We start from the raw sequence: 26,114 nt of genomic DNA, 5'->3' as shown, positions 1-26,114 counted from the left end.
CCACTGTTATATTAAGAAAATAAAAAAGGAAGCAAACCAAAACCGTGTGTTTGGATACATATATACACATGAGGAAATGCATAAAGAAAGGTCTGAAAGCATTCATTCCAGGATTCTACAGTTTCTACAATAGCCACTAAAAGAATTACAAAGCATGTATAATTTCTGAAATAAAAGAGGGTAAAAAATGGAATAATACAAAATATGGATGGATGAAATGATCCAACTACCAAATGCTCCAATTTTAAGATAAAGATGTCCCACTGGATTTTTAAAAATCCAATTCTATGTACTCATTAATCAAAAGAAGGCTGATACAGCTATACCAAAATCAGAAAGAGGTCACAGATTGGAGAAATACAATGTGGGATCTGGATTGAGTCCTAGAACAGAAAAAGAACACTACTGTAACGGGAAAACTATTGATAAAATGTATAGCGACTAGTATTGTAACAGTATTAATTTCTTGGTTTTGATAATTGTACTATGATTATACATTGTGTTAACATTAGAAGCAGGGTGAAAGGTTTACAGGAACTATCTGTACTATTTTTGCAACTTTTCAGGAAGTCTAAAATTATTTCAAAATAGTTTTTAAAAAATCAGATTAGACATTAAAACAAACAGCATTACTACAGATTAAAAAGGAACACTTCTTCATGGAACAAAGGTTCAATTCATAGGAAGACAGACTAATTAGAAAGTTCACTATGCTTCTAATAACATGACTTCAAAATAAATAAGTCAAAAATTGACAGAAAACTCCTAGGGAGAAGTAGAATCCAAAATTACACAGCTAGATTTAACACATAGTAAATTGTCAGTAACTGACAATCAAGCACAGGTGTGCGCATGTATACACACATACACACATACACACACACACACACAAATCAGTAAGGAAAGAGAAGATTTTAACAACAGCATTAACAAACTTCACCTACTAGTCACATATAAAGCACTGTACCCATCAATTGCAGAAGTTACATCACACACACACAGAGTCATACTCATACAACATTTTTTAAAAAGCCAGATACAAAGCTCATTTCAACGATTATTCAATTGAAAATATCTGATGGTAGTTACATGGGTATTAACTTTTTATTTATTCATTGAACTGTCCACATATATTTATATACTTCTTTTTTACATGTATTGAATTTCACAATAAAGATATTTAAAAGTTAACTGATCTATATTATTTATTTATATACTCATTTATTTTTTTTTTTTCAGTTTTTCAAAACTTGTTCCACAGTAGCAAAAACCTCAAGATAAAACTATGAAGATGAGAAGCTGGTAAGCTCCAACAGAAAAATAAAACAAGATTCAGGATCAAGGGTTCCAGTAAAATCATCCCTGTTGTACTCTAGTAGCTTCCAAAACTTATAAATCAAGGGATACTAAAGGCAATTCTCAAAATAATATGTATACATACTCAAATCATCCTAATGCAAAACTCCAGATAAATAAGAGCAGACTACCTGGCTATCTACATCCCAAGCAGTATAAAATCGAAATTAAAAAGACCTTCAATACAGACAATATCTGAATCAGAGGTGCTCGTACCAATTGCCAAAAGCAGTTCTGTGGTAAGTTTGTCCCATGATTACCCAATTTAATGAAACGCCAAACCAAAGCAACCTTCAAAGTAATCTCTCTTTATGTTGCCATTTTTGAGAAAAACAAATACCTAGAAATTAAGTTAAAACAAACATAGAATAGTTAAATGGTTAATATTTCTCTGCACAACGGTAAAAATAATATCCTCAAATATGTTTAAGATGATAAAAACATATTGAAGCTATGTGTATAAAAAACGTCAAGGAGAATTATTCCTTTTACTAAATATTTTCTGAAATTAGTAAGAGCACTTTATTGGTTAGCTATTGCTACCTAATAAACCACCCCAAAACTTAGCAGCTTAAAACAATGCACATTTGTTATCTCATAGTTTCTGAGGAATTGGGTGTTGCTCAGTTAGGTTCTCAGTTCAGAGTCTCTCACAAGGTTGCGGCCACAGTGACAGCCAGGGCGACAGTCATCTCAAAGCTTAACTGGGACACTATCTCCCAACTTCTGTCAGTGGTTGTTGGCAGGATTCAGTTCCTAGGGGGGTGTTGGTCTGCACAGGCTACTGGCCAAAGGCTCCCCTCAATTCCTTGATGGGTGAGGCTATCTATAGGTCAACTCATGATATGGCAGGTGGCTTCATCAAAGTGAGCAACAAGAGTGCGCCAGAAAAAAGGAAATTATAGTCTTTTATAATCTAATCTCATAAGTGATATCCCACCACTTTCGCCATATTCTAATACAAGGTCTAGTCTGCAGTCAAGGGAAAGGGATTACACAAGACTATGACTACACAGATACAGGGTTATCTTAGAAGGCCGCCTATCATAAGCAGCATAATGGAAAAAGCAACTGGAATAAAAAGTTATAACTAGATTCTAGTAACTATGGGACTATACACAATCTCTCAAGGCCTTAATATTTTCACTGGAAAAAACTGAGAGGGCAGCCTAAATGACCTCAGGCGTTACTTAAATTCTAAATCCTGTATTTCTCTACTGTGTCTTTTGGAAAGGATTACCCAGGATTAGAAATACTTGGTCAAAATGCCTCACTTTACAAAAGAGAGCTGACTTGCAGGAAGGGTTAACACAGACAGGTAGTAAACCACCCTCATTCTTTTATGCTCAGTGCTCTTTGCACTGTAACGTATACCTTTTGCAATTAATGCCCTAAAACAACACTATCCTTTCTTTATAACAGTCTCAAAATCCAATAAATTCAAAAGGAAGAGAGAATAATAGTACTAACAAGAGCAGCCAGAATTGGATAATGTTGTGCAAGATATCTTTTTCTCTCATCAAACCATAAAGCTATCTCTGTAGGTGGCATGTGAGATGAAACTGAACTATACTCTGCCCATCCCCAGTCCCAGGTATCTGGACATATTAGTAATAAGGGTATTTGCTGGAAAAAAAGTATGAAAGCAACAGATAATAGATCATAGCAGAGAAATATAGTCTCACCTTAAACGAAGTAAACAAGATTAAGTATAACTTAAATGAAGTATCTAAAAATAGAAACTGCAACCAGAAAGGGCAAGGTTTGTCCCCACTGGAATCCTGGAATATGGACAGTCCCAGAGGTCAACAATGGCAATGCACGCAACGAAGGCAACGTCCATGGGAGCAGGTACTCGAGGAAGCTAATGACAACAACTGAACTGACAGATATATCCTGATGAACACAGAAGCATCAATCAGGATCTAGTATCATTACACATTTCTACTACATAAAAAACCTATTTGCTCCTATATCAGGTGGGGGTGGGAGGCGGTTTTCACTTGTCGGAGAATCCCCTCCACCAGTATAAACCCTTTACCAGCCATAATAATTTGTAATGACTCAAACTCTGGTGCAAATAGTGCAGTGAAAACACTGCATATAAGTACAACTGTTGTGTGTGGCAATTATAAAGCAGAAAGGCATTTGTATTAGTCAAAATATGTGTGTGTATATATGCACACATAAATCAATGCACAACTGGATCCAAAATTTCTATATAAGAAAGGCTTAAGGACCCTAGTGGGCTGGTGGTGGAAACTGGGGCCCAGTGGTTATCTTAAATCTGTGTCTGCATAACAATCAAGCAAGATCATCCATCTTAAAGAAAACATCACATTTATGGAGACTGCCCCAAGTCTCTCATTAGTATTAGCATATATCTAAGTATATACCTAAATTCACTTCTATAAGCCATCTAAAAAAAAGAAAGTGTTAGCTAAAAATGTTAACATATTTTCAAATTTTTTTTTGGTACTTTTGGTGCTGAGTGAAAGGCAGGGGACCAAAAGTAAGAGAAGATGAACTGGACAGCCCAATGGGGCATTTAAGGAAGAGAGTATCTCCAACTTGGGCAGGGGTGCCACAGTTGAGTTTCATGGCCCAAGCCACTGACTGTTACTTTCTACATTATGAGCATACTCAATAGGGTAGATATAAATTTCAATCAAGCCATCTCATGATGGAACCGCTCAAAAGACAATATCCAACTCAAAGTATTGCAAAAAGTAGGTATGCTTTTTTATACTTTTACTCAGTGTCGACAACTGCCTGCATATTCATCTCTTTCTTAGTCTTTTATGCAAATCAACAAAGGGTTGTATTTCCTTTCTTTTCTTGCTTCTTAACCTCTTTTTTGTTTGTCAGCTTTAAAGGGATGGGAGATAGTAGGAGCAATAGAACAATTTAGAGAAGTCTCAAATAGGTCTCTAATTATTCTCAAGGTAAAACTGATAAAAAGCAAAGGAAGTATGTTTAGAGATTTGAAATTTAACACCAAGACACTACAGAACACATTACTTAATACTATTATGTATTTATACTTTTCCAATATAGCCCCATCTAATGATGTCACCAACAATGAGCAGAAGATCAAATGGTCATTTATGAACAGTTATTTTTCAACATAGTAGTGGTTAGCAAAGGATGAAATGAAGGAAGGAAGGAAGGAAGTTAAAGAAAACAGAAAGGGAGGGAGGGAGGGAGGGAGGAAAGAAGGGAAGGTAGGCAGGGAAGCAAGCAAACAGGAAGGCAAAAAAAAGGAAAGAAGGAAGAAAGAAAATACAACAGAGACTGTATATGGCCTGCAAAGCCTAAAATACAGGCAGTCCTAGCTAGGACTGCTTTAACTGAAACTCTTCAAAGCAAGACTGCCTATATTAACTACCCAGTCCTTTACAGAAAATTTGATAACCTCTGCCAATGGAGATATCCAAATGGCCAATACGTAGACATATGAAGAGGTGTTAAATATCATTAGTCATTATGGGAATTAGGGAAAAACCCCAATGTGATATCACTACCCACCAGAATGGGTAAAATGAAAAGGACAATGCTAAATGTTTCAACCATGTGCAGGAGCCAAAATTCTCAAATACTGATAACAGGAGTGTTAACTGACAACTAATTTGAACAACTTTTTCGTAGTGTATACCAGAAATACATATTTGCGTATCCTATAATATAGGCATTTCACCAGTAGGTATACATCCAACAGAAATGTATACATATGTTCACCAAAGTACTTACAAAAAATGTTCATAGCAGCCCTACTGGTAATACCCCAAAAATGGATGGAATACTGCTACATAACTTGTATAAATCTCATCAATATAATATTGAGCAAAAGTGAGACACAAAGGACTATAAAGGAATACTATTTATATAAAGTCAATAATAAGTAAATTCATTGATGATGTCAGAAATTGAGATAATGGTTACCTTTGGAAAGGAGACACAAAGTGAGGCTTCTAGGATGCAAGTAATGTTTTTTCTTGGATATGCACACTTTGTGAAAATTCAATGAGCTGTACACTTATGATTCATGCACTTTTCTGTGTGTCTATTATGCTTTAATAATTAACACACTAGAAACATACCTACAAACTCTATGCCTTTGAAGGAAAATTGTGTACATCTCTCGTTCACTTTTCAGATTTGCCATCATACCTCTCCCCAATGAGATATCTTAATTCCTGTTACCTTATATAGAAAGGAGCTTTGTTTTAATTAATTCTCTTGGTATACTATTGCACAGGATACCCACGTTTATGTAACTGTCATTTTAGGTTAGTTCCACACTAGATCCCAAGGAGAAACTTTGAAGAGCCAGTAACTTGTTATCGTGAAAGTTATCTGGGGAAGGAAGAAAAAAAAAAAAAGAAAAACCTCCTTAAAATGTTGTTTTGTTTGGCCCTTTGTTTTGGCTCACCTTTGTCTACTGCCACTGTGATTTAATCTGCATAAAATGTTCAAAGGAGCTTTTCAAAAAGCCTGTTCTTGTGGAAAGTTTTTTCTTTCTACGACATCCTTGTCTAATAACGCTGTTATCTTGCGCTTATCCAGTTCCTTTCATCCACTGAGCTTAAAGTACTTCACAAATGACTGTCGGGTGGTGTCACCTTCCAGTCAGCGAAATGTGGGCCCAGAGACATTGTGAACCCCCCAAAATTCTAACAGTACCTTTGTACAGCATGGCTCAGCGTGCCTAAAGAAGCACACATTCTTTGCCAAAACTTACAAGTGTGAGACCTGAAATACAAAGCGAATGAGTGACTCTCAAGGGCAGAGTCAATCATAGCTTGAGCCAGGACCTGAACCCTCCAATTCACTGCCTCTTAAGGGAAAAGCAAACAAACAAAAACCTACACCCTTGAATATATGCTCAGCTGCAGAACTCTTGTAACAGGAAACAGGGGATGATGCCGAAATCATGCCCAGAAAGAAGACCGGAGGACCCCACGATGCTGACCTTCGAGGGAGCCCCATCACTCCCGGCCGCACGGGGCCAACCTTCACCGGGTGCAGTTTCTGCGCGGCCCCTTCTCCAAGGGGGCTACGGCCGGAAATTCCAGGTCTGGCCTCAACCCACTCCTTTTCTCCGGTCGCCCAAACCTCCCACCCTGCCCGTTTACCTGAGATGCGCCCCGCACCGCCACAGGAGCCGACTCTGCGCGCTCGCCCAGACTTTCTCAGGCCCGACGCGCAGGCACCACGTCAACCAATCGACGCTCACTCGGATCCTCCCAGCCGGGGCTCTCCCGTGCGGGAAGGTGCGCTCGCCTGCGAACGTCCCCACGGGCTGCGACCGGGGAAGGAGCCAGCCGCCAGCCGCGCGAGGGGGCCCAAGGGGAGCAAAAGCTGGAGCAGGCGCCGGGCGGGGGCAGGCGGCGCGCACCGGGCATGCGCGTGCCGCACCACTAGGGACGTGGGGCGGGGCGGGGCCTCTGGGCAACTGAGCGAGCTTGGGAAGTCTTCGCTGGAGTTTCAGGAAGTAGGAAGGCGGTGTTAGTAGTCTCCCCTCGGCTGCTCCGCAGGGCGCTACGGTTGTCAGGTCTGAGACGACGGACGCATTCTGTGAGAGTAAAATATTCTCTAGACAAAACCTAATGTGGTTAGAGGAGGGAAACGGCGTGCTTAAAAACGTGTCATGTGGCCTTAACTTGAGCGTTGTCGAGTCTCCACAGGAGCAGGCGGAATTGTGGTTTCCGGTTTTGTGTGTGTTTTGGGGTGAGAGGGACTGTGGGGATGGGACCCCAGGGAGAGAAGAGGGCCGTGCTGGGAAGGGATGGTTGAATGAAAAAGGCCGCAGTTGGACTCCAGTTGGATGAGCAAAAAGCAATACCTAGCTCCTAGACAAAGAATGCTTCAGACTAAAACTTGGAGATGGTTAACTTTTGATTTAAGTACTTAAGAAAGAGATATGGATACTTAACGTTCAATATATGGATTCTTTAAGACAAAATGTTGAGCCTTCCAGAATTAAAAAATTAAGTCCTCAATTCATGTACCTCCCTGTTGAAACAAGAAAGGACTATAGCTGATAGTAATTCAAATGTGGTTTTCTTGCACTACAGATCAGTATTTCTTTTACGAATGTCACGTTAACTCCTTAAAACACTACATAGTTATTGAGCACATACTATATGCCAGGGACTCTCTGGGTTTGCATAATAAGCAATTATGATGATTTCTTACACATCCCCGAAGAACAGGCATAATATGAAGTGTTGACAGTTTCCCAAGTTACTGGTTAAAGTTAATGAAAGGAACTTACACTTTAGTAAAAAGAGTAGTGAAAAAAAAAAGAAAACATGAAAAAACTGGATGTAAATTAGTTGGAAGAAAATAGGTTATAATATTCACAAACTCTTGGTTATTATATTTTAATGAATGCACAGTGCTCTGAAGAGGTTTTTTGTTTTTAGATTCATGCATTTTCTTTACTTCAGTAAAGAAATGCGTTTTTCTTTACTTCAAAGTCTGAATCAGATATTTATGGACAATGCATTTTTCTTTACTTTGAAATGCATTTTTCTTTACTTCAGTCAAGGTCTGAAATTTGAAATGCATTTTTCTTTACTTCAATCAAGGTCTGAATCAGATATTTATGGACAAAAAGTACCATAAAAATATATGAGGCAGAAGAGGAGTGATATAGTTTGTCAGAATAGATGGCAAGGGTACCCTAATCAGAAAAAATGATTTGTGAAAAGGTTTAAGGCCAACTCAAATTTATGTAAAAGAAAGGAGGGAAAGTTGCTTTTTCTAGCTAGGGAATAACAAGAAATAAGGGGGGATAGTGACCACAACACTGAGAAAAGTCAAATAATGAATTTATAGGTTAAATTTAGAGAACATGCATATACCATTTTTTGGGGGAGGTAAAGGTTCATTAACCCTAGTTTTTTAAAACTCATTATCTGGATGCCAGAAGTCTCCAGGGTAAGGAGAAAATCCATGTTTTCTTTCCTTTTAGTAACATGTTTTTTCTTCCATTGTTTTTATTCAGTGAGTGCAAACATTATGCCTTTTCTCCTTAGTCCTTCCTCCAACTTACCTGAGGTTACTCCTTAATGTTCTTTTCCTGAACTTTTCATACCAAAAGAGCTAATTTTTTCTCAACCGCCTTCCACCACCACCATCACTCACATGTACATTTTTCATTCTCTATATGCTAACAGTTGCCAGTCTACAAGGAATGAAAGGCACTAATTAGAGCTTCTCTTCTCAAGCTAATTATCAAAGATGTTGTCTATGTCCTTATCCCTCCTATAAGTTGGATAAGTATGAGAGGGTAAAGAAAATGAACCTCTTTTTCATTACAGAGAGCAAAAGAATGTCAGATCATGAATACCATCAAGTTCACAAATATCATCAGCCTCCCACAATGTGCCAGCCACCACCAATCAGTTGTGGAAATGAAATAATGAATAAAAACTATGCACACAAGTAGCTGAGAATGTAATGTGTATTAGGGTTCTCTAGAGAAACAGAAACTATAAGATTAGTTAGATAGATAGATAGATAGATAGATTTTTATTGTAAAGGGTATCTTGTTTTAATTTGCAGTTCTGAGCTTAATCCTCTCCTGATCTCAGTATCTATTTATCTTCCACCATTCCCTTTCTTATGTACCTAATAACAGAACTTTAAAATACATAAAGCAAAATGTGCTAGCACCACAGAGAGAAATTCACAATTAATATAAAATTATAGTCAGATTTCACACTCATCTCTCAAAAATTGATAGAACAAGCAGACAGAAAATCAGTAAGTATATATAAGACTTGAAAAACACTATCAACCACAACTCTATTAACCAACTTATCTAACTGACATTTATAGAACACCTGTTAACAGCAGGATACACTTTCTTTTCAGGTCTGCATAAAATATTCCAAGACAGACCATAATCTATATCATAAATACAAATTCATTTAAAGGGATTCAAATCAAGAATGACATTAAGAAGATGGCAGAATATGCAACTCCATACCCTCCTTCTCCCATGGAAACACAAACTTAACAATAATACATGGGCCAATTGTCTTCGTGAGAAATCCAGAAACCAGTAAAGTGGGTCCTGCATCCAAGGTTAGTGTGAAACCAACTGCATCAATGCCTAGTGGGAAATCTTGTGGCACTCACTTGCAAGTGTTCCACCCCCAATATAACATGATTGGGAGGAAACCCTCAACTCCCATCTTCTCACTGAGGAGAGAAAGGAGTAGAACACATGTCCAGTGATCTAAATTTTCTAGAAAGTGCCTGAGTGACTGGTTTCTATCTTGCCTGAATCTAAGTATTGACAGGAATGGGTGGCCAGTTTGGGGCTGATGAGAACAAAAGCAATCAATGTGCCCCAGAGTCCACCATACTATAGACAGAAGCTAGGTGGAAGTCCAGTACTACAGCTTACTACTGCACCACAGAGGCCACAGTATTGCAGACAGATGCCAGAGGGAGATCCTGAGTAGAAACTGGCAAACCTCTTCAATTATTAGATTACATGCACAAGCCCAAAGTGGTCACATCTCCAGATAAGGCTTTAAGAGGTCTCCAGGATCTCTAGCTGGATTGATTGTAGAAAGTCCTCCCTGTATGAAACCAGACCACAAAAACTGGAGAGGTGGCTGATTTTTCAAATGCTAAAGTCCCAACAGAGGATGACAAGCCATATAAAGAAACAGGGAAACATGACCCATTGAAAGAAATAAATTAAATTTGATACCTACCCTAAAGAAATGGAGATATATGAGTTACCAAAGAATTCAGAATAACCATCATATGGATGCTCAGTGAATTAAAAGAGAGCACAGATCAATAACTGATGAAGTCAGGAAAGCAATACATTAACAAATGAGAACATTAACAAAGAGGTAGAAACTATGGAGAGGACACAAATTATGAAACTGATTTCTTCACCAGAGAGAGAAAGAATCAGTGAAATCGAATACAGGACTTTCAAAATCACTTAGGCAGAGGAACAAGAAGAAAAAAGAATGAAGAGAAATGAAGAGAGGCTAAGGGACTTGTGGGACACCATCATGTAGAATAACATAAGCATAATGAGAGTCCCAGAAGGAGAATAAAAAGGACAGAGAGCCTATTTGAAGAAATAATGACTGCAGACTCACCAAATCTGAGAGAAATGCACATACAAATTCAGGAGGCTCAAAAACTCCAACTAGATAAATGTAAAGACCTTCACTGAGATACATTATAATCAAATTATCAAAAATCAGAGACAAAGAGTGAATCTTGAAAATGGCAAGAGAAAAACAACTTGTCCTGTACAAAAGAGCTTCTATTAGATTATAAGCAGATTTATAAGCTGAAACTTTTCAGGCTAGAAGGGAGTGGAATGATGAATTCAAAGTGCTGAAGGAAAAAAAAAAACCTGCCAATCAAGAATACTATATTCTGCAAAAATGTCTTTGAATAACAGAGGAGAAAAAGACTTTCCCAGATAAAATCTAAAGGAGTTCATCACCACTAGTCCTGCCCTACAAGAAATGCTGACGGAAACCATTCAAGTTGAAGTGAAAGAATGATAAGCAACACAAAACCGTATGAAAATATAAAACTCCCTGGTAAAGGTAAATTTATAGACAAATATAGAATCCTACAGTATTGTAATGTAGATGCATCAATCACTTTTAAATGTGGTATAGAATTTAAAACATGAAAGCTTGAGAAGTAATTACAGATCTGTGTTAATGGATATGCAACATAAAAAGAAGTCATCTTCTTTTGTGTGTGTCAACATAAAGGGTGGGACAGAGATGTAAAGGAATAGTTTTTATATGCAATGGAAATTAATTTTTTATCAGGTTAAAGTAGATTGTTACAACTTTAAGATGTTATAGGTAATTGCAATGGTAACCACAAGGAAAATACATAGAATATGCATAATGGGGAAAGAGAAGGGAATCAAAACATGTCACTATAAAAAAAATCAATGAGACATTTAAAAATGACAAGAATAAACAAAGGGATAGGAAAAAAACCACAAGACATACAGAAAGCAATTAAGAAAATGGTGGAACTTCCCTGGTGGCACAGTGGATAAGAATCCACCTGCTAATGCAGGGGACATGGGTCCAGAAAGATCCCCCATGCTGTGGAGCAACTAAGCCCATGCGTCACAACTACGTAGCCTGCTCTCTAGAGCCCATGAGCCACAACTATTGAGCCCATGTGTTGCAACTACTGAAGCCCACGTGCCTAGAGCCCGTACTCCACAACAAGAGAAGCCACTGTAATGAGAAGCCCGCGCACCACAAGGAAGAGTAGCCCCCACTCACCACAACTAGAGAAAGCCCGCATGAAGCAACAAAGACCCAATGCAGCCATAAAAATAAAAATTAAATTAAATCTTTAAAAAAAAAAAAGGAAACGACAATAGGAAGTCCTTCCCTATTAGTAATTACTTTAAATGTAAATGTATTAAACTCCCCAATTCAAATATGTACATTGGCTAAATGGATGAGGAAACAAGATCAACTATGTGTTGCCTACAAGAGACTCCCTTTAGATCTAAGGAAACACAGGTTAAAAGTGAAAGGAAGAAAAAAGATATTCCATACAATCAGAACTTGCAGAGAGCAGGAATGGCCATACTTGAATCAGATAAAGTAGACTTTTTATTTATTTTTATTTTTATTTATAAAATTTTTGGCTGTGTTGGGTCTTCGTGCTGCACATGGGCTTTCTCTAGTTGTGGCAAGCAGGGGCTACTCTTTATTGTGGTGTGTGGGCTTCTCATTGCGGTGGCTTCTCTTGTTGTAGAGCACGGGCTCTAGGCACACGGGCTTCAGTAGTTGTGGCTCGCGGGCTTTAGAGCGCAGGCTCAGTAGTTGTTGCACATGGGCTTAGTTGCTCCATGGCATGTGGGACCTTCCGGGACCAGGGCTTGAACCCATGTCCCCTGCATTGGCAGGCAGATTCTTAACCACTGTGCCATCAGGGAAGTCCCAGGTAAAATAGACTTTAAGATAGAAATTGTCACAAGAGACAAAGATGGACATTATATAATGATAAAAGTGTCAATTCACCAGCAAGATGTTACAATTTATAAATATACATGCACCTAACATTAGAATTTCTAAATATATGAAGCAAACATTGACAGAAGTGAAGGGAGAAATAGATTACAATATAATAATAGGAGACTTTAATACCCAACTTGCAATTAGAGGTAGAACAGCAAAACAGAAGATCAAATAAGGAAACAGAAAACTTGAACAACACTATAGACCAGTTCAACCTAACAGACATATAAACAACACTACACCCAGCAATAGCAGAATACACATTCTTAAGCACACATGGAACATTACCAACATATGTTAGGCCAGAAAACAAGTCTTAACAAATTTAAGAAGTTTGAAATAATATAAAGTACCTTCTCCAATCACAGTGAAATGAAACTAGAAATCAACAACAAGGAAAACAGAAAAGTCCACAAATATATGGAAATTAAATAACTCACTATTAAATAACCAATAGGTCAAAGAAGAAATCACAAGAGAATTTAGCAACTATCTGTAGACAAATGAAAATAAAACTACAACATACCAAAACTAGAGGATGAAGCAAAAGGAATACTAATTGGGAGGTTTATAGTAGTAAATGCTTACATCAAAAAAAAAAGATCTCAAGTCAACAACCTAACTTTAGACCTCAAGGAACTAGGAAAAGGAGACCAAAGGAAACCCAAAATTGAAAGAAGGGCAGAAATAATAAAGATTAGGGCAGAGATAAATAAAATAGAATAGAAAAACAATTTAAAAAATCAACAAAGCCAAAGTTGATTTTTTTAAAGGTCAACAAAATTGATAAGCCCTTATGTAGGCTAAGAAAAAAAAAGACTCATAATTAAATTAGAAATGAAATAGGAGACATTATCATTGATGTCACAGAATTTAAAAGGACCACAAGAGACAACCAGAAACGATTATTTGCCAACAAAATGTATAACCTAGAAGAAGTTGACAAATTCCTAGAAACACACAACTTACCCAGATTGAATTATGAAGAAATAAAAAAATCTGAACAGACCTATAACTAGTAAGAAGATTGAAGCAGTAATCAAAAACCTCCCAACAAAGAAAAGTTCTGGACCAGATGGCTTCACTGGCGAATTCTACTAAACATTTAAGAATTAACACCAATCCTCCTCAGACTTCCAAAGAATTGAAGAGGAAAGCACACTTTCAAACTCATCCTATGATGCCAGCATACTTTGATACCAAAACCAGACAAAGACACAAAAAGAGAAAACTACAGACCAACATCCCTGATGAACAATGATGAAAAAATCCTCAACAGAATACTCCCAAATTGAATCCAACAGCACATTAAAATGATTATCTACCATCACCAAGTGGTATTTTTACCTGGAATGCAAGGATTTTTCAACATACAGAAATCAATCAATATAATATACTACATTAACAAAACAAAGGACAAAAACCATCTCAATTGAAACAGAAAGAATTTGACAGAACTCAACACTCTTTCATGAAACAGGGACTTTCCTCGTGTTCCAGAGGGTAAAACTCCATGCTCCCAATGCAGGGGGCCCAGGTTTGATCTCTGGTCAGGGAACTAGATCCCACATGCATGCCACAACTAAGAGTCTGCATGCCGCAACTAAGAAGCCCACATGCCCCAAAAAAGAAGCCTGCATGCTGCCACTAAGAAGTCCACATGCCTCAACTAAAGATCCCACATGCTGTAACGAAGATCCCGCATGCCACAACTAAGACCCAGCACAGCCAAAATTAATTAATTAGTATTTAAAAAAAAAAAAGACTCAACAAAACTAAGAATAGAAGGAAGCTATCTCAACATAATAAAAAGCCTATAACAAACATCATGCTCAGTGGTGAAAGTCTGAAAGCTTTTCCCCTAATATCAGGAACAAGGCAAGGATGCCCACTCTCACCATTACTATTCAACATAAAACAGGGATTCCTAGTCAGATCAATCAGGCAAGAAAAACTAATAAAAGACATCCAAATTGGAAATAAAGAAGTAAAATTAGCGCTCTTTGCAGATGATATTATTTTATACTTTGAAAATCCTAAAGGTTCCACAATGAAGTTACTACAGCTAATAAACAATTTCAGCAAGGTTTTAGGATATAAAAATCAATGCACAGAAATCAGTTATGTTTCTATACACTAACAATGACCAACCTGAAAAGGAAATTAAGAAAATGATTGCACTTACTATAGCATGAAAAAGAATAAAATAATTAGCAATAAACTTAGGTAAGGAAGTGAAAGACTTGTACACTGAAAACTATAAAACATTTTTAAAAGAAATCAAAGAAGGTACAAATAAATGGAAAGACATTCATGCTTGTAAATTGGAAGACAATATTTTTAAAATGTCCATACTACCCAAAGTGATCTACAGATTCAGTGCAATCCCTATCAGAATCTCAATGGCATTTTGTACAGAAGTAGAAAAAAATCTTAAAATTCATATGGAGCCACAAAACCCTCTGAATAGCTGAAGCAATCTTGAGAAAGAAGAACAAAGTGGAGGCCTCACACTTCCTGAATTCAAAACATACTACAGACAGCTGTAATTAAGTGGCATTTTCCATGTCTCTTCACATAGTCTTCCCTCTGTGCATGTCCGCCTGTGTCTAAATTTCCCCTTTTTATAAGGATACATCATATTGGACTAGGGTCACCCGAATGACCTCATTTTAATTTGATTACTCTGTAAATACCCTATTTCCAAATAGGTCATATTCTGAGGTACTGGGGATTAGAACTTCAACTCATCTTTTTTAGAGGACACAATTCAACCCATATCAATAACTTGAGAAACATGAAAATGAAAACACAACATACCAAGGTTATGGGATGCAACAAAAGCAGTGCTCAGAGAGAAATTCATAGCTGTAGATGACTATATTAAAAAAGAAGACATCTCAAATCAATAGATTAACTTTTACACTTTAAGGAATTACAAAATGGAGAAAACAACCAGCAGAAGGAAAGAAATAAGATTACAGCTGAGATGAATGAAATAGAGAATAGGGGAAAAATAAAATTAGCTAAACCAAAAGTTGGTTCTTCAAAAATGTTTTAAAATTTTCAAAACTTTAGCTATATTGACTAAGAAAAAAGAGAGAAGATGTTACTAAAATGAGAACTGAAAGTGGGGACATTACTACTGGCCTTACAGCAGTTGAAAGAATTATAAGAGAATATTATGTACAGTTGTGTGCCAACAAATTAAATAATTTAGATGAAATGGAGACATTCCTCAAAATACACACTACCCAAACTTACTCTAGAATAGAAAATCTCAACAGACCTACAAGTAAAGAGATTGAATCAGTAATTAAAACCATTCCAATAAAAACAAGTTCAAGACCAGATGGCTTCACAGATGAATTCTACCAAACATTTAAAGAATTAACATTGATTCTCCTCAAACTTTTTCAAAAAACAGGAGGAAATACTTCCTAATACATTCTATGAGACAAGCATTTCCCTGCTACCAAAGCTAGAAAAAGATACCACAAGAAAACTACAGACCAATATCCCTTACAATGCAAATATACTAGCAAACCAAATTCAAAAGCACATTAAAAGGATTACACTCCATGAACAAGTGAGATTTATCTCACTTTTGAGGAATAAAAAGGTGTTTTGAGGGGCTTCCCTGGTGGCGCAGTGGTTGAGAGTCCGCCTGCCGATGCAGGGGACACGGGTTCGTGCCCCGGTCTGGGAAGATTCCACATGCCGCGGAGCGGCTGGGTCCGTGAGCCCTGGCCGCTGAGCCTGCGCGTCCGGAGCCTGTGCTCCGCAATGGGAGAGGCCGCAGCGGTGAGAGACCCGCGTACCGCAAAAAAAAAAAAAAAAAAAAAAAAAAGGTGTTTTGACATAATAGAATCAATCCATGTAGTACATCATATTAATGTAACAAAGGAAAAATACCTACCTGATTATCTCAATAGATGTAGAAAAAGCATTTGACAAAATTCAACCTCCTTTCATGTTAAAACACTGAGCAAAATAGGAATAGAAGGAAACTTCCTTAATATGATAAAAAGCATTTATGAAAGATCCACAGGTAACATCATGTTTAATGTCAGGAACAAGACAAGAACACCTAATTTCATCACTGCTATTCAGCATTGTACTGGAAGTCCTAGAGAGAGCAATTATTCAAGAAAGAAATAAAAGGCCTCCAAACTGGAAGAAAAGTAAAACTATCCCTATTTGCAAAGGAAATGATTCTATGTAGGAAAAAATCACAAAGAATCCACAAAAAAATTAATACATGAATTCAGCAGAGTTACAGGTTACAAGATCAATATACAAAAATCAGTTGTGTTTCCATATACCAGCAATGAATTATCCAAAAGGAAATTTTAAAAAATTCACTTACTACAGCATCCAAAGTAATAAAATACCTAGTAATAAATTTAACCAAGGAAGTGTACTAAAAACTACAAAGCAAGTTGAAAGAAATTAAAGATAATTAAATGGAAAGGCAGTCCATATTCATAGATTAGAAGACTTAATATTGTTAATATTGTTAAGATGGTACTACTGTGCAAAGTGACCTGCAGCTTCAGTCCAATCCCTATCAAAATTCCAGTGGCCTTTCTTGCATAAATCAACAAGCTGATCCTCAAGTTCATACGGAATTGCAAGGGCCCCCAAATAGTCAAGACAATATTGAAAAAGAAAAGCTGGAAAACTTACATGTTCTGATTACAAAGTTTTCAAAGCTATATTAAACAAAATAGTGAGGTACAGGCATAAGGATAGACATATTGATCAACGAGAGAGCCCAGAAAGAAACTCAAGTATCTGTGGCCAATTGATCTTCGACAAGAGTCCCAGGGCCATTCAGTGGGAAAAGAATAGACTATTCAGCTTTTGGATTTCATGAAAATTAAAAACTTGTGCATCAAAGGACATTATCAAGAAAATAAAGAATGGAAGAAACATTTGCAAATCATATATCTGATAGAGTTTAATATCCAGAATGTACAAAGAACTCTTACAGCTCAATAGCAAAAAGACAAACAACCCAGTTAAAAAATGAGCAATGAATGGGCTTTAATAGGCATTTTTCCAAAGAAGATATACAAATGGCCAACAAGCACATGAAAAAGATGGCTAACTTCATTGGTCATTGAGGAAATGCAAATCAAAGCCACAATGTGATACCACTTCACATCCTCAAACCAACAGTGATGGCTATAATTTTCTTTTAAATGGAAAATAACAAGTTTGAGGAGGAATGCAGAGGCACAGGAAACTTTGTAAATTGCTATGGAAGTGTAAAATGGTAAAGCCACTGTGGAAGACAGTTGGTAGTTCCAGTAATTCCACTCCTATGTATATACCTAAGAGAAATGAGACTTGTACACAAATGTTTATAGCAGCATTATTCATAAGAGCCTAAAGGTGGAAACAATCCAAATGTCTATCAACAAATGAATGGATAAACAAAATAAGCAACATACAATGGAATATTATTCAGTCATAAAAAGGAATAGAGTACTGATACATCCTACAACTTGGATGCATTTCTAAAATATGGTGCTAAGTGAAAGAAGTCAGACATGAATGTTTACATATTGTATGATTTTTATATGAAACTTTTATATGAAACATTCAGAATAGGCCAATCCATAGAGACAGAAAGTATATCAGTGGTTGCCAGAAGCTGGGAAAGGGGTAAATGAGGAGTGATTACTTAAAGTGTATGAGGTGTTCTTCTGGCATGACTATGATTCATACACTGAATTAATATTTATTACATGCCTACTATGTGCCAGGCAGTATTACAGTCACTTTTTCATGGACTTTACATTCAGAAGGAGGAAAAGACTAAGAATAAACAAAAAATACAGAATATATCTAGGTGTTGAAAATTGTAATGAAGAAAAATAAATCAGGCTAGATAAAGTGTGAAAAGATTAAGGAGAAGTACAATTTTACACAGGTAAAGCCTGCCTGTCAAAGTAATATTTGTGTTGATGGCCTGCAAGAAGTGAAGAAGCAAGTCATGGGAATGTCTAGGAAAAGAACCTTCCTGGCATAAGGAAAAGCAAAATGCAAAGAGGGGGAGCATGCTTGGGAATGTTCAAAGGAATGCCCCCCAAAATCAGTGTGACAAGAGCAGGGTGAAAGAGAAAAGGATTAGGAAAAGAGTCTGAGGAGGTAGCCCTAAGCCAAATTACATAGGATCTTTTGGGCTATGGCTAAGACATTGGATTCTATTCTAAGGATGACAGGAAACCACTGGATGGTTTAGAACAGGTGACTAATATCTGAAACATGCTTTAAAAGGATCACTCTGGCTACTGTAACCACAATATTCAATTCAATTTATGGGAAATATCCCAGACATCAATGCCTAGATTATCAGTTCTGAAGTCAGGAAATGTCAGGCTTTCCCACCCAACTCTTCCCCTAAATAGTTTGGTAATTTAGCCAAGGCCCTCAATCTCTTCACATCTCAATCTCCTTAACTGTCAAATAAGAAATCGATTAAAGTCTCTTCCAGATCTGTCATTCCATGATTGTCAAAAGTTAAAATAGGCTTCACTATTATATTAGTTCTTTTACTTAAACCAGTGATTCTCAACTAAGGGCATTTTTGCCCCGCAGGGGACATCTGGCTATGTCTGGAGACATTTTTGGTTGTCACAAATGGGGAAGGAGTTGCTACTGGCAGCTAGTGGGTAGAGACTAGGGATGCTGCTAAATATCCTGCATTAAACAGGACACCCTCCTATAACAAAGAATTATCTGGCCCACAATGTCAATGGTGCTGTTGTCTAGAAACCCTGACTTGATAAATAGAAAATTCACACTATTTACACATAATAAAATTTATGGCACTGAAGTTAGTATTTTTCTAACTTCAGGTGTATAAAGTTCCTGATACATATTATCAAGTAATTGTTTATGAAAGTCCTTTGACTTTACCACAAGCTATTTACTATGAATAATTGTACATCTTTTCTGTATGGGTAGAAAAGCTGAAATAAAGATTAGACCATAAAAACAATATAGCTAGTGATTCAGAAATAGGCCTCCTAAATTATATATACTTAGGTTCAAATAATATCTCAAGTATTCAGTGTGACTTCAGGCAAAAATTACTTAACCTCTGTGCCAGAATTTCCTCATTTGTAAGATGAGAATAAGAATATCTCTATGATATTATGAATGAGATAATGGGTAATGAAATTCTTAGCCCAGTGCCTTGCATAAGTAAGCATTACATGAATATTGTAGTTATTACAATTTGCAAGGCAGGCTGAATATGGCCTGAAGTTTGCAGATTGCTCTTCATTTTTCTATAATCTGTCTGATTTCCCTCTGCCCTATTCTCCTTTTAAAATATTTATTTTATTTGGTTGCACCGGGTCTTGGTTGTGGCAGGCGTGCTTCTTAGTTGTGGCAGGTGTGCTCCTTAGTTGCGGCAGATGGGCTCCTTAGTTGCGGCTCACTGGCTCCTTAGTTGTGGCATGCATGTGGGATCTAACTCCCTGACTGGGGATCGAACCTGGGCCCCCTTATTGGGAGCGCAGAGTCTTAACCACTTTGCCACCAGGAAGGTCCCTGCCCTATTCTCTTAGTTTGGTTTTTCTAATCTGCTGTGAACCAAGATATTAGATATCCACCCTATCAACCTTTTTAGAATTGGGTCTAAAATTAGTTCCAAGTGAACCTGGGAAGCTCCTAGGAGGAAAGTGCATGGATTTCTGCATGTTGACAGCTCAGAGGCCTTAACTCCTAGATTCACAGTTACATCTCAAATAACAGAACTCTGTAATATAAATGGCCTCTAAGTGTTGTTCTTATATCACAGTAATATATTGAAAAAAGCTTCCCAAGTAATTATTTTGTCCATACTGCCCATTTAAAGTCCCTTGGAACTTAGAAGTGCTCTGTTAGGTGATAGGATAATCTAATGCATCAGAACCTAAGATCTGTCCTAAATGATATGATGCCTTGGTATCTGTAAGTTATAAATCACTGAGAGCTTAGAGCAGTGATACTCAGACCCGCAGATTTTAAAGCACATAAGAGTCTTTCATTTGCAAACAGCATTTCTTTAATACTTCTAATATTTCTGCATAAGAATATTCTAGAATAATAGGTCTTTTGAATAGTTCAAGAGTTATAATCTCTTCTATTGGTCAAGATTTCTTAATCTGGTATCCACAGGCAACTCTTCCCAACTTCCCACCGTATTCCATGGATGGGCTCCATGTATGCTAAATTCTGCATTTGTGTGTCTGTGTGTATACAGATAGCGTTTTTTTAAAAATGTTTTAGTGACTAATCTTTTTTTTTAAAAAATTATTTATTTATTTTTGGCTGTGTTGCGTCTTCGTTGCTGCATGCGGGCTTTCTCTAGTTGTGGCGAGTGGGGGCCCCTCTTCGATGCGGTGTGCGGGCTTCTCATTGTGGTGGCTTCTCTTGTTGTGAAGCATGGGCTCTAGGCACGTGGGCTTCAGTAGTTGTGGCATGTGGGCTCAGTAGTTGTGGCTTGCAGGCTCTAGAGCACAAGCTTAGTAGTTGTGGTGCACGGGCTTAGTTGCTCTGCAGCATGTGGGATCTTCCTGGACCAGGGCTCAAACCCATGTCCCCTGCATTGGCAGGCAGATTCTTAACCACTGCACCACCAGGGAAGCCCTAGAGAGTGTGTTTTGACATCTAAAGAAGAGAGTCTCTAGCCTACAATGGCTATGTATCTTTCAGGGAATGGTATTTTAAAATGTGACTCCCAGTTATAGTACATTGAGTACCATGGGATTATATAGCATTTTCTAGTTAGAAACTGATGAAGATAAACTTTAGACTTGAGGAAAACAAAATCTTTCAAAATGAGCAAATACTATAATTTTAAAGTACAGCTCTTTGTTCCTAAACCTTTTCCCAAACCGTGGTTGACACTGCTAGTTGTTTCCCAATGTTTTTCCCTTTTTCCATAATGGTATATATATTTTTTATGGACACATTGTCACCCGGCAAAATACTACCTTTCCCACCTCCCTTGTACCTAGGTTTAGCCCTAGTGGCCAAGTTCTAACCAATGAGATTTATGTAATTTCCAGGGCTTTCTTTACCCTTCTTACCTTCCTTCCTCTCTGCTGGCCCGAGCTTTATTTGTGGCTTACAATTGTGTCGTTACATGAGGGGGAAATAAAGTTCTATCTTGTTTAAGTCACTATTATTTTGGTCTTGAACAGTAGCTGATCCAGTGGCCCAATACAAAAACTTTATTCCAAAAAGACATTAAAGAAATTGTCATCAGATACTTAAGTTCAGTAAGTATTTTAAGGTCCCCAAAGGTTTAGTTTCTAGTCACTTTGCAAACTGATAAATCAATAATTTAATTATGGAGTTCTCAACCAAGATCAGCTAAATACAGTAAATCAATAATTAAAAAATATAAGCTTGATACTTTAGCAGTTTTGCTCTAATATCAGGACATTACAGCATTATGTAAAATAATAATAGAAAGAGTAATGTGATAGATTGTGTCTAAGGAATCTGAACTAGTAGCTCAAGTAAATTTTACTTCTCCCAGTGCTAAATCTCCCAGCATTCCAATACTGGCCATGGGCAAATTTGGCTACAGATAAGAGCTATGCCCCATAATCAGAGCTCTTAGCACAGTGTGTACTTGTTGACTGTGGATTGACAATGGCTGGCTCCCAAGCTCCAGAATACCTAGGTCCTATCTCCTCAGCTAATCTGGAGATGTAGGACTAGACTATCTGTAATATCAGGCCTTGCTTTTTTTAACTCAAAGAAATCTGTTCTAGTACAGAGAGGTTAAAAAGAGGTAGCAATTTTCTAACAGCATATTTGGAAAGATGTCTGGGAGAGACTTCTGACTGAATCTGTAGGGATCCTGAGAGATTGAGGTCTTAGTGAGACCACAAACTTGCACCCACCTCCTCAGGTTAAGATATTCAGAGATTGGGGGCTTCCCTGGTGGCTCAGTGGTTGAGAGTCCGCCTGCCGATGCAGGGGACACAGGTTCGTGCCCCGGTCCGGGAGGATCCCACATGCCGTGGAGCGGCTGGGCCCGTGAGCCATGGCCACTGAGCCTGCACGTCCGGAGACTGTGCTCTGCAACGGGAGAGGCCACAACAGTGAGAGGCCCGCGTACCAAAAAAAAAAAAAAAAAAAAAATTCAGAGATTAAGATATTTATGGAAAAACAAGATATTCATGGAAATAATGGATGATGTCAAAAGGCTGTCTTTAAATCTTGACCTGGGAGTATTATTGTATTTCCTGAAATAATCTGGGGAAGGCAAAAATTTACGGACGTTGCAACATGGTATGATCTCTTCCATTAGATTATATGCTCCAAGGGGGGATTTTAACTGTTACTTTGCCAGCTCATAATGCTGACGCTCAGTAAACTCTCAATGAATGAATGTAGAATTTGGTTCAGTGTGTGCCTTGGGGTTTAATAGTATTTAATAATCCAACAAATTTCTTTAACTTTAAAAAATTCTCTACTTACATATGAGTAAATGAAATTAATTTTGGTAGCATTTAATTATTTTAGGTTTCAGTGTGACCAAATGTAATTTGGCCTGTGGTTAATATTTAAATCTATAATCTCACGGCTATTAGAAGAGGGAATACTGGCTATACCATTAACTTATGGTGTGATCTTGGGAAACTTAGTTTCTTCGGTGGAAAATTAGGGAAACATTTTCTATGAGCTCTGAAATTCTGATTTTAGTGCTTAGTATATAATAGGTTCTAGTATTTTTTGAATGAATAAGTGATTTTATATTGTACTCAAGACCTCATATTTAATTAGTAAAAGACTGAAACATAGCTCAAAAGCTTTTACTATATCTAAATAGCAAAAATTTCTTGAAACTATTTCTTGGTAAACATTTCAAACTTAGTAATTTTAATCAAATATGAGAAAATTTGTTTTTGCGTACCTGATCACATAAGTAGCAAGTCTCTCCAATTCCTCACTTTAAATAATTTTGCCAGTCAGATTATCATTGCCAGCTTTTTATAGCTCAGCCTAAGAAATTAAAACAAAGTATAAAACCAATTATTGTATTTTGTACATTTAATTGGAAATCACATATATTAAGTTGAACCTTATTACATATCGCTGATATTCAATGGCCTTCAAAAATGGCAATTTTATATGGTTCACACTGAATATGTTTAGTATTAAATACCGTGTTTAAGAAATATGACAATAAGGGTTCCAAAGCGTCTCATTCTCCCTTTTACTCCTATCATTTCCTGCCTGTTAGGGGTGTGGCAGGTATTTTTCTAAAATTTGAGAACCTTGTGTCCCTCCTACAGAGTTTTTGCAACTTGTGGTTTAAAAATAGTATAAACTAGTATTTTTGTTTTGCTAACTATCCTAAAGGGCTAGTATGAATAAGTAAACGTTTTACAGAGAATATATTAGTAGTTACTTAATGTTCCTTGATTATTTGGGTCAGTGGTTCGCAAACTTTAACATTCATAACAACCACTGGAGAACTTATTAAAACACAGGTTTCTGAGCCCTATATCCAGAGATTATGATTCAGTAGGTCAGGGCTGGAACATGAATTTACTTTTCTTACAAACGCACACATTACACTGATGCCCACGGACGTGGGGAATAGATAGACTTATTTGTAATAAGGCCTTCCTTTTTTTGGTCTTTCAGTAAATAAAACTCAAGTTGATGAGGTATGAGATATATTGCCTTAAGCCAAAACCATTTCTTAGAAAAGTACTATATACAGTAGCTCAATTGTAAGATACCTGTAAATTGGATTTATTTTGACTTAGTTGCTATAGCCCACAATTTCGGGACAGCTAACTCCAAGGAATTTATTCACCTGTCCCTTCTTTAGAACTGCACTGTGCTCTGGCTTTCCAGAGGGCAAGGGTCGCCTGGGCCCTGCCGCTGGAGTTATAGGCCAGGATCACTTTTTTACTTGCGTTATCAGAGGCAGAGCGGCCAGCTGGATAAACTCTGCAGAAGGCTCCTGATAGGGAAACCCGTGGGCGCCAATCTAGGAGACCAAACCGACCTGCGGCGGTCGACCAACCCAATTCCATCCGCGGGTCTTTTCTCCCTCAGGGTCCTTCCCGGAGCCCAGGGAGCAAAGCGGGTAGAGAAGGAGCACCTGAAGCAGCGCAACAAGCAGGTCCCGACCCGCCGGAGATCACGCGTTGAGTCTGTGGCCCAAACCGCCCGCCGCCTCCGAGCAGTCGCCGGATTGCCGCCCCACAGGGAGCCCCTCGGCCCAAGGACTAACCCAGCCCCGGCACTCTCGCTCAGGAGAGACTCTGCAGGCCGGCATTCAGGCTGGCGAGCTCGCCCACGCATCTCAGCCCAAGCAGTGGTAGTCTGGCTTGCGAAGATGTCGGCCAAGCCCGCTGTCGGCTTCGTGAACGAGGCTTCTCGGCAGATCCTGGCCGGTGGTTCCGCTGGTAAGGCCGCCCCGCCGGGGGCTAGTCGTTTTTCCCTTTGCGTGTTCCGAAAACGTTTCTCAGACAAGTCTCCCCACCGAAGTTTTGCCATTTTCCTCTGCCTTCCGCGCTCCCGGGGCAGAGCCTGCCGAGCCCGAGCCCGCGGAGCGCGCGAGCAAAGGAGGCCGGGAGCGGGCGGCGGGCGGCGGGTGTCGGGTGTCCCAGGTCAAGTCGCCACGGCGCCCGCGCTGGCCACTCTCGGGTTCCCCCACCTTCTGTGTTCCTAGCCTGTAAAGCAAGGCAGGCAGCCCCAAGGCCTGCGACTTGGAGGAGGCCTTTTTGCCTGGCTGGCTATTTTATTTGAAATGATCCAGTTGGCGTCAGACTTAGCAGACTTACTTGTGCTATCAGTTGTAGCCTCTTCTTTCCCCGGCTAACTCAGATCTTATGTAATTCCTACCTCCCTCGTTAAAGTATGTTACCTCAGGACTCCACAGGTTTTCTTATTGCATGCAATGCTAGCTTGCTTGCAGCTATTCGTGCCTTAGTAAGCATATTAAAATTAAATGAATTATATTAGCACATGTAAACACCTTTGATATGATAGGTTCACATTAATTTATGGAGAGTTATGCTGTGGGGGAAAAAAACCTTTAGGAAGAAATCTGTTATAACTAATCATGGAAATAATGACTAAGTGGCTAGAGAAAGTTACCCATGGGATTTTATGTTATGTGAACGTATTTTAAAGATATTTTAAAATATAAATTATGAGTTGATTGAAAATTTAATCTTACATACTGTGATGCATTTTTTATTATGAATATATAAAATAATTACTATAATTCACTCATCACCATAAAACATTTTTATAAATGTAACTATTCTCTTAATAAATTATTATGGTAACACTAGTAAATCATATTAAGATGACTAGATGTCTAATGTTTGACTAGTAAATTTTATTCTCAAACAAATTTGGACAAATTATGACTAGTTATCATCATGTCATAAACTCCTTGCATCTAGGAGTACCACAAGCAGCCAGGTATATCACTTAACAATCTCTACACTTTGCTAAAGATGACATCTCATTAATACGGCAATCAAGGCATTCATTTCTTATATGTAATTGTGCTATGTCTATTTGTTGTTATGATGTCAGTGACCCCACTTTCTACTTTTTTAGTTGTTTCCCAGTAGTGATGATGAATTTGCACCAATTTATACACCGTTTTGGTCAAATTTCCACAATGTCCAAGACTCTGCCAGCTGTCCC

General features: G+C 38.0%; 2 protein-coding genes across 7 annotated transcripts in view; one reads left to right on the top strand and one right to left on the bottom strand.

Moving 5' to 3' along the window:
- MIPOL1 (mirror-image polydactyly 1) overlaps positions 1 to 24,799 on the bottom strand; it is a 323,322-nt gene extending 298,523 nt beyond the window's left edge. The window contains exons 1-2 of one of the 6 annotated variants that reach the window (XM_032623178.1): positions 24,682 to 24,799; positions 23,347 to 23,435 (exon numbers count right to left, since the gene is read on the bottom strand). The gene's annotated coding sequence lies outside the window, so the exon portion shown is untranslated. The other 5 variants (XM_032623177.1, XM_032623176.1, XM_032623183.1 and 2 more) reach the window with 5 other exon arrangements.
- The window catches only part of SLC25A21 (solute carrier family 25 member 21), a 534,134-nt gene continuing 532,410 nt past the window's right edge, over positions 24,391 to 26,114 (top strand). Inside the window, exon 1 of the mRNA XM_032623187.1 lies at positions 24,391 to 24,856. Within this exon, the coding sequence (XP_032479078.1) occupies positions 24,787 to 24,856 (70 nt within the window). The 5' untranslated portion in view covers positions 24,391 to 24,786. The remainder of the gene's footprint in view (positions 24,857 to 26,114) is intronic.

The sequence above is a fragment of the Phocoena sinus genome, chromosome 2 (genome assembly GCF_008692025.1).
Source record: "Phocoena sinus isolate mPhoSin1 chromosome 2, mPhoSin1.pri, whole genome shotgun sequence".
NCBI classification, from domain to species: Eukaryota; Metazoa; Chordata; class Mammalia; order Artiodactyla; family Phocoenidae; genus Phocoena; species Phocoena sinus.
This window is presented reverse-complemented; position numbering and strand designations above follow the sequence as displayed.